This window comes from Apostichopus japonicus, chromosome 20, assembly GCF_037975245.1.
Source record: "Apostichopus japonicus isolate 1M-3 chromosome 20, ASM3797524v1, whole genome shotgun sequence".
Taxonomy (NCBI): Eukaryota; Metazoa; Echinodermata; class Holothuroidea; order Aspidochirotida; family Stichopodidae; genus Apostichopus; species Apostichopus japonicus.
The window spans coordinates 29,613,761-29,627,354 of record NC_092580.1 but is presented as its reverse complement, the minus strand read 5'-3'; the positions used below and the strand labels follow the sequence as shown (position 1 = coordinate 29,627,354).

Genomic DNA, 13,594 nt, shown 5'->3' with positions numbered 1-13,594 from the left:
AGGATTATTTAGTAACTTAGGTCTATATGGATAAATTTTACAGTTAACTCAATGAATAAGTCCCATTGACTTAAAGGGTGTGAAGACTCGCGCACAAAGAAATGTCTCCGACTTAGTTCCAATGAGGTGTAACAGAAGTGTTAGACACCACCATCGATCCCAGAAAATACACACACAGCTTGCTACCGTCGGTACTTAGATACTAGTGCACAGTCAATATATGCAGTTACATGTGTCAATACCCACAACACAGTATACATAGCAGCGATGGACATCTCAGGTCAAGCTTAAGATAACAAGGTATCACATTTCATTTTCATTAATGTCTGCAATTTGTAGCTACAAGAAAAAACTTCACTTGCAAGCAACAGATAGTTAACTTTTTCAGAGGTGGCACGCGGTTTGGTGCAAGTCTTCAATGCGAAGGACGAATGGGTTACTCTGTACGTGTAACTAATAGTGTAATTCTCAGAATGTATAGCACTGAAAGATGGTCGGGGCACCGATGGAGAAACAAACAAGACATGACGGCAACTTTTGCCGTCGGCTGGGTGGATTGGGCACCTCAGCAAATTATCAGGGGCATCATGGCTTTTTGCCGATGCAACATATTGCTTACAAATGCAAGTTTTATTTTATATTTTATAATTCTTGTATGAGATTGAAAAAAACATAAAGAGTTGAGGGGGAGGGGAGGTTTACATCCCCACACCAGCCCCTGAATCTGTGGCTGTTTGGGGTGCACATAAGTAAAGAGACTTGCAGAGATCCTTTGATGCTGTTTCATCAACTGTTCACTCTCCTTGGTGGCAAGTTAATTTTTCACCCTATCAATTTGCTCAAATATTTTGTTAAACTTTCTGACATCCTTTTGGGAAATTAATTGATGACATTGCTTTAGAATCCTGTCCATAGGTGGTAGGATGAAGATGAACACATTGCCTTCACTCGCACTTTCGTTGTATTGCAGTGCAAAAATATCTCTCTCGCTATTACCGCTACCTTGAACTTAGTTCACTCTGGCTGTGTTATTGCCAGCATAGCTACAGTACAAAGGCATTTGCGATGAAAGGAGTACATGTATTACACATAGTAGCCTATCATGTGCATTGTTTGTAGAAGATATTCAAAATCACTGACTTGTAAAAGAACAGTTTAGATACACAGACTGAATACCATCCTTCTTTTCTGTTTTATGAAATGAGTCATGTATTACAAACACCAAGTGCTGCAATACTATTCAACAAGGTTTCTACAATAAATATGTGTCATTAACTTGTTTTTAGTTGGTAATGAGGTATTTACAGAGAATAATTAAGCGCTCAAGATTTGTACAGCACTTTTAAAAGCTCCAAAGTTTTGTAACACGTAATGTTCATGTGTATGGCCAAAAAAAAAAAAATGCATACCGTTTTGAAATGCCCGTACCAACATATGGCAGGTCCAGTTCAGTGCAACCATAATGTGAAGTGCACTCTGGAAAGTTTCTTGTTTCAAAATGAATTCTATAGCAATGCTGGAGAGATATGAGATGTCAAACTACAGATGGCTGCGTGCATACAAAAGTGCATTCTTACTTAGAAAACATGAAATCTCTAACTGATGAGTATACACACAAGTACAAAATAAGGAAATATTTCTCTTCCTGTGCCATAAAAGTTTTTCAAAAGCCTTGATTGTCGCTTTCGTTGAAGACGGGCAATAAATTTTACCTCGTATATATGTATGTGTTATGTATCACACATGTTGACAAAAACTCCACCGTTTTATAATGCCATTCAGGGCTCTTATAGGTCACAAAATACGTAAGTATAAATGGGATGCATAAACTGAAACCGACGTTTCTATGTGAAGTGATTGATATTTAATACACATGGATGATGATTATGATCCCACTAAAGTTGCTTTTGATAAAAATTCACACCTGTCCCAGTTAGCTGAAAAGGTGTTATGTAGATCTGTTCATGCCAGGCACAAAACGGTTGAAGGTTGCAGAGAGCTTTCATAAAGAAGGAAGGCTATACACACCTAAATGTTAAGTCAACAACACTTGTACATGTACGTGCAGTACACTGTATGCATGTTGCTGTAAACGAGAAATGCTGAGCATTTTAGTACTGGTGTCTACTCTACAAGTTGGTTAGGCAAATGTGTGCGAACACCAATGCCACTGCAGTTGGTACTGTATTACAACTTGGTTATTTAAATGGATTGAATCACTGTTTGATTGATGTCTGGTCATAGAAAATGTTTTAGTTCATCTCCCAACAGATATTCTTTTCTACCCCACCCCCAACCCACTGAATCCCACTTACCCCTCTTACACACACAAAAAGAGTGGATAGATTCTATATTAATCATGAGATCTGAGTAATAATTATTAGAATTTTGCTTACTTTAATTCCACACCATATTTTATACACCAAAAATTGTATCCATTATCCACGTTGACTTAGAAACCATCCTGTTGGGGTCAAAGTAATATTTCTATGAACTCCAAGTAGAGACTTGGTGATGCAGTATGTCATCTCAACTTGATATGTTCGGAGAGTATATAACAGATGGGACTTTTGAGAGCTGAATTAACCCTCCCCCCCCTTTGTGTCTATAACTGGTCACCATAATTGGCATAGTGGCTAAACATAATAAATTTGATAAATATGGCAATCTGGACTTACCTGGTATTCATCATCTGTTTCTAAAGATGGATATGTGCAACAGTCTTGTGCTCTGATTACTGACATAAGGTACATCATCACCATGGTAACTAGGAATTTCACTGCCAATGGTTTGGTGGCCATCTTACAATCAAGGGTAATTGTCATCATTTGATCAAGCAATGTCATCAGTCAAGCAATGATTAAACCATTTTCAGTTTAATATTCTTTGGTGGGAACTTCAACTGTTGTGACAAAAAGATGTGTTAAACATTATTTTCATTAACAAATATTGTGGATTTTTAAAATAAAATCAGATGGGAAGTATAAATGTGCAAAAGATCAATGTGTGAAAAAATACAACTTAAATTAGACCCAGGGTCTAGGCTATGCAGGCACCTATACTATAGGCCTAGGCCCATATTCAAAACTTATACTACTAATATTAATAGTGGAAGTTACTGTTCACATTGCTGCCTTGAAATAGCTTATAATTTTAAACTGATAATTAACTGTCTGGGTAGAAAATACTCGGGTCGTTAGAAAATAAACTTGCTTGGCCTAACATTGTGGCTAGTATAAGGCAAATTTCTACTCCTAGCCTCGGTCAAATTGCATTCATCGTTCTTGAATCACTTCCTATCCTAGGCTTTACTTATTAATAAGTTATGCCTACCTAAAAGTTAGGCCTGTGACGCCTGCTTCCCTAAGGTGATTTTAATGAAATATGGCTTACCATACACTCTGAGCTAACTTATATTGGCCTACATATCTTGTTTAACAGGCGGTTATGAATTCGACATCTTTCACTTGCGAAGATTATGCACTTTGATTAAAAATCTCGGGGTCTGTTTCAGTTTATGCTCGTAATAATCCTGCGGTCGTAGTACAGTATTATCAACAAGTATACTACAAATCTAGCATTAAAAAAGTACAATAGTCTTTCCTACCAAGAAAGTCACCGATGTCATCGACCACCGCAGCCTCCAAAGTTCAAGTTGACATACATTTGATCTTCCAAATTCGCCAAATCTGCAGAAACACAATAGCTCGTTAAACTATGGTCAAATTGCAACATACGGTAGACTACGTTGACTTTTCTTGGTAACCGTAAATTAGCCTTACGTCAGATAAATATGAAGTCCAATGAGTAAATAAAATGTGATTCCAGATAACATTATCACGAGTAAAGTCCGTTAGACGTCACCAGCTGATAAGGGCCACTCATAGAAATTGAGTACAGCCAATGAACGGCGAGGCATGGACTATCCACGATAACTTTTTGACGGTTTTGTGAACAGTGTTGTTTTGTTGGTTCGCCCTCTATTATGTGCAGATCGTTTTTGCTCAGAGCTGTATCTCGTTGTATGACTCGTTACAAAGAAACTGACTCAGTTTGCTGGGGAAAATTGTCTGCATCTGTAGTTCCAAAACTTTATTCCTCAGACATTTTTGTATGGAGAAGATGTGAAGTTTTCAAATTCGGTGATACTTGTCTTACCGTAAAGACAGGGGCGTAGCGAGCGGGGGGTGTGGGGGGGGGGTGTCACACCCCCCAATAATTTGGTCGCTGTCGGCAAATTTTGGGTCTGTCGGCAAAAGGAGAAAAGGTGAAGAGAGCGGAAGGGGAAGAAAGAAGGAAAGCTGAATAGAAAAAGGAGAACGGGAGCTTCTTCCGTGCCAAATTTGACTTAAAATATGCACCAGATTGCATCTAAGGACGTTTCAAAACTAAAAGTTTTCCAAAGGGGAGGGGTAGACCCCCTCCCCTTAGACCCCTCCCCCATTTCAGTCACCACTTCCAGATCCGTCGGCAAATCAAATTTGACTTAAAATATACATCAGATTGCATCTAAGGACGTTTCAAAACTAAAAATTAGACCCCTCCCCCATTTCAGTCACCACTTCCAGATCCGTCGGCAAATCAAATTCTCCACACCCCCAACAAAAAACCCTTCGCTACGCCCCTGTATAAAGTCCTAACATACGTAGCCTATTCCGTTTGTTACTAATAACCACCTCATCAAATCCTTTATGAGCTCTATCAAATAGGCCTATAGGAGTTTGCTGTATTCCATGACGATCATTCTGTATGAGAAGCGTTTAAGGTACCCCCCATGCCAACGTTCCGTAACTGTGACCCCCCAACCTTAGAATTCTACTCACTTCCTCCAGACTCCCCCCAGTTTCCACCTCCGCAGGTAATTTCCGTTTCGGTAAACGTCGAAGCCAAATATGGCCAATATTACCCCGGGCACCGATCGAGGTCAAAATTCCCAATGTTGACTATGGTCTGTAGGACCCCCTTCCCTCTCTTATGATTCTATTAATGTTATTTACATATTATTCTGTGTACTTTTGCAAACACGGCAATAATGTATAGGTGAAACACGTTCTCGCTTCTGCTTACGTTTGAATAATCGCAAAAAGTCTATTTTTCGTGATAATATTGATGTAGTCAAGTTCAGTATTACTTTTACTTTATCGATGTAAAAACACTTAAGTAATCAACTCAAATGTAACAAATCGAAAGCAATCTCTATAGTACATAATAAACCAACTTAATAAGGAAGTACATTGTCGAATATGCATAAGAATGAATGCACATCTATGCATGCATATCTATACTTGTGATGAGCTCCGTAGTTTTCTATAGTATCAATTAAAGGAATTAGAAATTTTATTTTATAGCCTTACTTTATTTTTAGGCTTTTTCGAAGAGTAATTTATCGTTTCACTTTACTATACATGTTTGTCACTGTAAAATTAATGAATATGCATTGCACTAAATATACCCACAGGGGCGTTCCCAAGGGTTTTTATAAAATGGGGGTGTGGTCCTGAGGCCGGTGAAGCCGAGTCTCAAGGATCTTCTTCCCATCCACCCGAACAAAAACAATTGATACGTCCAAAGATGTATTTTGAGGCATATTTGGCTATATATAAATTAGGTGTACACTCAAGTTTGTGCTATACTATCTTCTACCCACCCCACCCCCCCCCCCACGCTTGGGACCGGTGTAGTCTCGATTTAAATGTACTTTTTCTAACTACGAATTTACTTAATTAAACTAAATTTCTTGCATAATTGTGCTTCACAACAAACTTGTAGTGAATCCGTTCTCGTGCTCGTATTTTAGCATGGATTGCCTGTATTCATACTCCCCCTCATTAATTTGTAATCGTAATCACGATTAGAGCCTTGTACTCGTATTTGAGCATGATTGCCTGTATTCATACTCTCCGTCATGGATTTGTACTCGTAAGCACGATTAGAGCCTTGTACTCATATTTTAGCAGGAGTGGCGGTGTTCATACTCACCCTCATGGATTTGTACTCGTGAGCACGATTAGAGCCCTGTATTCGTATTTTAGCATGATTGCCTGTATTCATACTGTCCCTCGTTAATTTGTACTCGTAATCACGATTAGAGCCTTGTACTCAGGGGCGTAGCGAGCGGGGGGGGTGTGGGGGGGGGTGTGGGGGGTGTCACACCCCCCAATAATTTGGTCGCTGTCGGCAAATTTTGGGTCTGTCGGCAAAAGGAGAAAAGGTGAAGAGAGCGGAAGGGGAAGAAAGAAGGAAAGCTGAATAGAAAAAGGAGAACGGGAGCTTCTTCCGTGCCAAATTTGACTTAAAATATGCACCAGATTGCATCTAAGGACGTTCAAACTATTTTTTCCAAAGGGGAGGGGTAGACCCCCTACCCTTAGACCCCTCCCCCATTTCAGTCACCACTTCCAGATCCGTCGGCAAATCAAATTTGACTTAAAATATGCACCAGATTGCATCTAAGGACGTTTCAAAACTAAAACTTTTCAAAAGGGGAGGGGGACACCCCCTCCCCTTAGACCCCTCCCCCATTTCAGTCACCACTTCCCAGATCCGTCGGCAAATCAAATTTGACTTAAAATATACATCAGATTGCATCTAAGGACGTTTCAAAACTAAAAATTAGACCCCTCCCCCATTTCAGTCACCACTTCCAGATCCGTCGGCAAATCAAATTTGACTTAAATATGCACCAGATTGCATCTAAGGACGTTTCAAAACTAAAAAATTTGCCAAAGGGGAGGGGAACACCCCCTCCCCTTAGACCCCTCCCCCATTTCAGTCACCACTTCCAGATCCGTCGGCAAATCAAAGTCTCCACACCCCCCCCAGCAAAAAACCCTTCGCTACGCCCCTGCGTAAAGATTCATGCTATATCAGTGTGTAGCTATACTAGAACCGACTATTCGGAAGCATATACCACCTCCGGATAACGACTTGGGTAATCGTAATCACGAATAGTCAGCAGATACAGATAACGTTTCCTTGAACAAATGAAAGATACTGCAACTATCACTGTGCTAGAACATATCATTTACGGGATAGGTAGCCTAACAGTGCATGATTTCTCTTTTACCTTTGCCCATTTCTTGACAATTTTGGCATTTTTTTTCTGGAAGGTACCCGGGAAATATCTTCGAATCATCGTCCAGTCAGATAACAAGAGCAAACATCATTTCGTTAATCTTTTATACCCCACCCCCCCCCTATGGTGGCTCATATTTATATCTACCATTTACGTGATTCGCCCATTTACACATGAACACAAAAGTTGTGAACTATAATTACTGTATTGACATCAATCGGGAATGATCGATTTATTGATCCCGTCAGTTTCAGGGGGGAATGTATTCGGTTCCCATCGCCATCTTCCTCAAATTTTTACATTATAAGTTTTTGCACTCATGAACTATATGGCCGCAACCGCGTACACTTCTAATGGGACTTTAATGTCGGTTTTCTTTGACCGATCGAGAGCTCATATTTTAGTCAGTTTCCGTTCGAATTTTACTGACCACAATTTTCGGCGGATCCCCCTTAGAGACTCACCCACCATAGGCCCCTCCCCTTTCGCCCCCCCCCCCCCAAGAAATCTTTGACCGCATTCTGAGAAAGATGGAATTATAGGTTGTGTGTTGATTTGATACATCCGAAGCGCAAAGTTGATTCGTAATTCTACATTGCAAATGACTCTTTCTGTATTTATTGTCTCACTATCTAGAATCAGTGAAAGTTTTAATCTTGGATTTCATATAATAACCTGCTCGTACCTGTAGTATGCCCAATCTTCCCCAGTTGGGGCATTGTTTTCTATAATGTACTGCCATGTCCCGCTTCCAGAGCACTCGTAGTGTCAGTACGAGCAGTGAATATAATGTTTCTATGAGATGAAGGTTAGGAACTGTCAGTACGAGTGCTTCGAAGCATGATAAGGGAGGACAGTTTAGAGAGGTATATACTCAGCTTCGGAAGAAGATCCTGCTGGGATCGAAACGTCAGACCCACTTACTTTTACACATTGTCTTACACAGGCTCTTTAGTGGATAAGCAGCTTGCTAACAGCTTTGTATTATTTTGTATAAGAAAAGCATTAAAAAATTGTTCCAACTGGCTGCCCAATCAGGTTTACACTGGTTTCCTCCGCCTTTCTTCCGACGAATAAAATAATATTATAAAAATAATGACGCATATCTGGTGATGTTTGTTTACAACACTCATTTGTCCGCAAAAGTCTCCTTTCTCTTCCGCTCTACAATTATTACCCACATTTCTACACCCCCCCCCCCACCCACCAACACCTCTCTTTTCAGCTATGTTGAAATAATTTACTGCGAATTGTGCTCTGCGCAAGTTAATGCCAGTCATTTTATGTACCGGTTATGTTGACACGTATAGGTGTTGACCATAATGAAACACATGTATTCAGTACCGTCGAAAAGTGTCATTACAATTCCTTAATATTTTAGCGACATCTATACCGAAGTTAGGGGCGGGAAGGGGAAGGGGAAGGAAGTCAGATCAAAGTACAGAGAGTGGTGTATAAAATGGCGAATGGATGCCGCCACTTGTAAGTGGCGGCATCAGCTCGTATGAACATCATTACTCTGTCATTCTTGGTGCATGACCATTTACTCACCCTCTCCGCCTCCCCACGATACTTATAGGGTGCGTCTAAATAACTCATCCCTGTGTTGAGGTGTGCGACAGGGCTCAATAGCCTTGTCGCCAGTGTGACCTAGTTTAGTTTCAGCAGAAAGTGATTTTTCTTTGACTCAACTTACATCACTGATTCAGAGGAATATTTTGTACAAGAATCTTTGTATCAATGTAAAAGGTAAAAATTTTTGATTTCACATCTGATAATTTTCACTAAGTTTGGGCGAATTATCTATGCAAATTTGCAAATTAGGTCCCAAATAGCTTATTTTGGAATACATACTGGCAATAGCAATAAACCTTATTGTTTTTGGTGTATTTAATGTGAAATTAGTATTATCTTATTTTTAGGCCATCAGCTGAAGGTCGAAATTCGCTTGTTTCGTTCCAGCAACTGCGGGTCTAAAATTTCTCTACAGCATTGAATACATAAATTAACTAAGATTAATGATCCAAAAGTTCTCCATGTACTTTCTTGCAGTTTTTTTGCAATTCCGCTCGAAAGATCGAACTATATTTTTTATTGCGAATGTTAAGAAACCTGCCGTTTTACGTTCAAAAGTTGTGCGCCAGTGAGATATCTGTACCATGTGATATGAATTGTCCAATGAGCCATGAGTTCTGTGTGCAATCTTTGTAGAAAACAACAAACATGGCGGCTCCCACGGGCGCTAGTTAGTCTCCGACACACGGAAATCTACAGTGCTCAGTGCACATTGAATCTGTAAAATTTGAAGCATTCAAGGCACTGACGAATAAACGATGGAATAAAGTTACTTCCTGCGCTAAAGATTGGCTTAATCTCAGCGGCGGAGACAGTGATATCGCCGTACTACTGATTACTCCATGGCCTACTACGATCAAGCGTGTGTTCAACAGCATAGTATGATGGGGTTCCACGATAAGTGTTACAGGCGGTTCATTGATAGCAAGCACATTGCTGCAAGAAAACGGACAGTTCCAGAGGAGACCCCATATGATTTTAAACGAAGAATTGACGGAAAAGATCGAGGAAACCAAGCAGAAGCTCTGGTGTATTGCCTGTTCAATTTATTATATGTGGGAAAAGAAACAATACATTACTAGGCGTTGCAAATGGGACAAGCTGCAGCAGGCAGAGACTTTCGATGGAGGTAAGCCTAAGCATACTACACGACTCTACTTGTACTTCTGTGGCATAGTTGAAGTGTTAAGAGAAGTTGCATAATGCAAGATCAGTTGCTCTTAAGGGATAGAATCCAAGTCAAAGGGCACAGTGTTGGACCTGAACATAATATAATTACTTAGTGGCATGGTCATCTGATTTGTTTTGTTATAAGGTGGTAGGAACGGAAATTTGTTTCAAATTCTCCATCTGGGGCACTAGCCTAAGTGTTAAATACAGGCTTCATAGTTTTCTTACTGTGGCCCTTTATTTGAATGATAGAGATATTATATTAGTTAGAAAAATAAGTGTAACAAAGGTGCAATAAGGTTAGGTTTGCAAGGTCTTATGGTCAGCCTGTCTAGCTTTACCAAAATGAACAAGTATCTGTCTCCTTTATTATTAGTAACAGATATAATCTACCACTGTATAATTTAAACCATAACATTAAGAGATAATGTACTGTACTGTCAAAAAAAGCCTGTTTTAATTCTTTTTTGCATGACACTGGTTTGCAAAATTTGAATGTGTCTTTGTTTGTCCATAGAAGATGAGCAGATCACATGGTATATAAATAAAATTGTCTTAGTTCTTATTTGTTCAAACTTACATTTTGATCAACAGAAAATGCAAAACAATTTGCTTTTTTTATTTCATTTTATTAAGGTATTGCTTCGACAAGCTGCAGAGCGGAAAAAAGATGAGCCCAGATTTTATGAATATTAGAGGAAAAGACCGTGTTGCCATTGAAGTGAGGTACCACTCTCTATGTTGAAGAAACTAGATACAATTCTTGACAAGGAAGACATACAGATCTTGAAAGGTAAAGTACTCTCTTCAATGTGTGGTTCATTGAGTGTTCAGGGGTGGATCTAGGACTTTTGGAATATGGGGGTCCTCCCCCAAGGAAAATTAAAAAATTCTCTAAACGCTTTGAGATGCAATATATATCAGGTTAATCTTTCCATTGAAATTATTAAAGAAATTTGCAACATATTTGTATCTGAATTGTAATTATATTGGTACCCCATCATAAAATGTGAGACTCAAAAATATCCAATTTCATGGTACAAGGTGTTCTGTTCATCTCCTCCTCAGAGCAGAGTTTACCACCAACAAAAGATGCTCTGATCCAGCATGTTAAGCGCTGCACCAACCAGGCTGCTATTCACAGTAGGGCATTGCAGCCAAGGATTGATGCACTCTCACCAGAGGGACATGGATGTAAACTTGAAAATGATGACCTTATAATCACTTGGATGACGAAGCCACCTGACCCAGATGTTTTGCTTCAGTGTGTCAGCAGTAGCTGTAGAGTTGGCAAATGTCTTAAATGAAGATGTTCCTGAATGAATGCACAACTACCGTGTACAGACCTATGTAAATATAGAAATTGCAGCAACTTCCAAGAAGATGTTGAGATTGTTGATGCAGGGGAAGATGATTTGGAGGATGAACTGTGATGGTGTTAAATCTCGATATCTTAGTCTGAAATTTTAATCAAGTTTGAAGTTTGTGCAGAGGGTTAACTTTTTCAAAGTCATGTTGTCATTATTTTGTTCCCCAGAGTTTAAAGGAACCAGTAAACATGATCTTATTCATATATTCATTTTAGCTATTAGTAGTTTTACGTAGATTACCCTACCTACCAGACACCTTTGATAAATATCCACATTTTCTTCAAATCACACTTTTTTTTTACAGGGGATGGGAGGGGGAGGAGGGTGTTATGGGCATGCTTTACCTCTTGCATATTCACAACTACATTTACTGATGACGATGACGCAAATACCGCGTCCTGAAACCAGTCAAAGGTTTATATACTGTTGTTGGGGAACCATCGCCCCTGACCCTGTTCCAATATCACGGTTCTTTATTGTTTGCCGTAACATTTCGTTACCTGTTTTATTCATATTGTTAATATGTTCTGTGCATCTGTTCAAGTTTTGACTGAAGGATATTCAAGTCTTTAGTGACTTTTATTTCATCTAATTATCTTCACCTCTACTACGGAATAGACTTTCCCTTTTCCATACCATATCGGACTTACATGCAGTGAATTGAAGTGGATACTGTTAAGACTAGTACAACTGTCCTTGGATGAACTTTTAATCACTTATTAATTCCGCACCGCGCCTTTTGATGAAGAACCTGTATCTTGAATCATCGCAAAGGCCCAGCTCTACTACACCATTGAGTGTATCGACCCAGTCTTAATAGATACATTATTTCTTTATATCTGGGGCTTAAGTTAACTGTCTTCGTTATTCACTTATTTGTACCATTCACCTTTATTATTCATATTATTTGTAGAATATAGAACTATTATTATTCAAAATACCATTCGAAACCTTGTCGACCTTTTCTTTTATGCGTTAACTCCCTTGGAAACTCTTTTTGCAGGAATACGAATTATAAACATGTCGTTTCAGTAACAAGGAGAAAGTACCTAGTTTTGCAGGAGACTGTAGAAAGAGTACTAAGGTAACGGATATATACCGACTATAACTTTATTTCACATCTACGATATGCCATGACGTCTTAGTGTGCCAACTTATATATTGATTTATACAAAAGAAATAGCTCACTGGTCTTGGAGCATTGGTACATCTCATTGTAACTAGGGATTTAGCTACATGTAAAGTAGAGGGGGAGGGGGTCGCATTTGTAAAACAGTTTGGATGGGGAGTGTAACAATTATGGAGAGGAACTTTTCATTATATGTGTATATTTACGCATACATGCACAGACGAAATGCATTCATAACATAGGGGGAAAATCTAAAAATATTTGATTTATTACAAAGCATTATATCTGAGTTTATTAAAAGTGGTACATATTTATAATTAAAACCCTTAAGTTATAATGTGCAAAAATTGTATTTCATATTTCAAAGTTGAAAATGTGATTTTTTACCATTTTGGCGAAAATGGAGGGGGGGGGGCACAACTTGTAATGCCTGAAAACAACCCTCACTGACCCTTAGACCAGAATCCTCTTCCACCATTCTTGTAACCCTGACCCAACTATTATACAAAAAAAATATATCAGTCGTAATTTAACATATAAGAAAAGAGTGGTATGTATGCACCACTGTACCAAATCTAACGTTAGCACATGTGTTCCTAATACATAGCATCGTAGCACGTAATGTCTACATAACATACCCAATTTCAAGGGTTTCTTACAAAAATACTGCAGGAAATTTTCTGGAGAACTTTTGATATAATGTTTGTGATGCATTAAACTACCCCAAAATGCATTAAAAATCTAGACCCGGTGTTGCTGGAACGAAACTGATTTTACAGCCACATTTTGAGCTTCAGCTGATGGCCTATTTGGAAATTGGTTGAAAAAGGGATTGTAACAAGAACATTTATGCAAATTACGTCCTCACATAGCATATTGTGGAATACATACTATACCAATAGTAAAAAACTTTTTTGGGGGGTGTATTTTATGTTAAAATAGTATTATCTAAAATATTTCCTAACATTTTTGGCTGAAATTGTGGAAATTGGATGAAAAATGACCGAGATACAATGATTGGCATCAGAACTGGGGCATCCCCCTCCTCCAGGCTATTCAACACATTACCAATAAGCGTACATACAATACACGTTCCACGAAATGTGCACTGCATTCCCTCTACCCATTTTGCAATATTTCTTACAACGAATTGGTGGCGGCGATATGCCGATAATCATCGCTTTACTTTTGTAAGGAAGCCTGTAAAGAACTTAATATTTATTACTTGTTTTGAAAAAGGGGGTAGGGCAGTGGCGGCGGAACCGGGGGGGGGGG

General features: G+C 39.0%; 1 protein-coding gene and 1 long non-coding RNA gene across 4 annotated transcripts in view; one reads left to right on the top strand and one right to left on the bottom strand.

Moving 5' to 3' along the window:
- The window catches only part of LOC139960962 (uncharacterized), a 38,862-nt gene extending 34,966 nt beyond the window's left edge, over positions 1-3,896 (bottom strand). The window contains exons 1-2 of one of the 3 annotated variants that reach the window (XM_071959691.1): positions 3,608-3,896; positions 2,679-2,902 (exon numbers count right to left, since the gene is read on the bottom strand). In XM_071959691.1, coding sequence (XP_071815792.1) covers positions 2,679-2,846 — 168 coding nt within the window. In that variant the 5' untranslated portion in view covers positions 2,847-2,902; positions 3,608-3,896. Of the gene's footprint in view, positions 1-2,678; positions 2,903-3,393; positions 3,574-3,607 lie in introns of those variants that run through there. The other 2 variants (XM_071959693.1, XM_071959692.1) reach the window with 2 other exon arrangements.
- A 5,257-nt stretch (positions 3,897-9,153) lies between these two features.
- Positions 9,154-12,132, top strand: LOC139961875 (uncharacterized). The gene is made up of 3 exons (XR_011791057.1): positions 9,154-9,779; positions 10,457-10,613; positions 10,889-12,132. It is a non-coding gene; the product is annotated as an uncharacterized lncRNA (long non-coding RNA).
- The last annotated feature ends 1,462 nt before the right edge of the window (positions 12,133-13,594 follow it).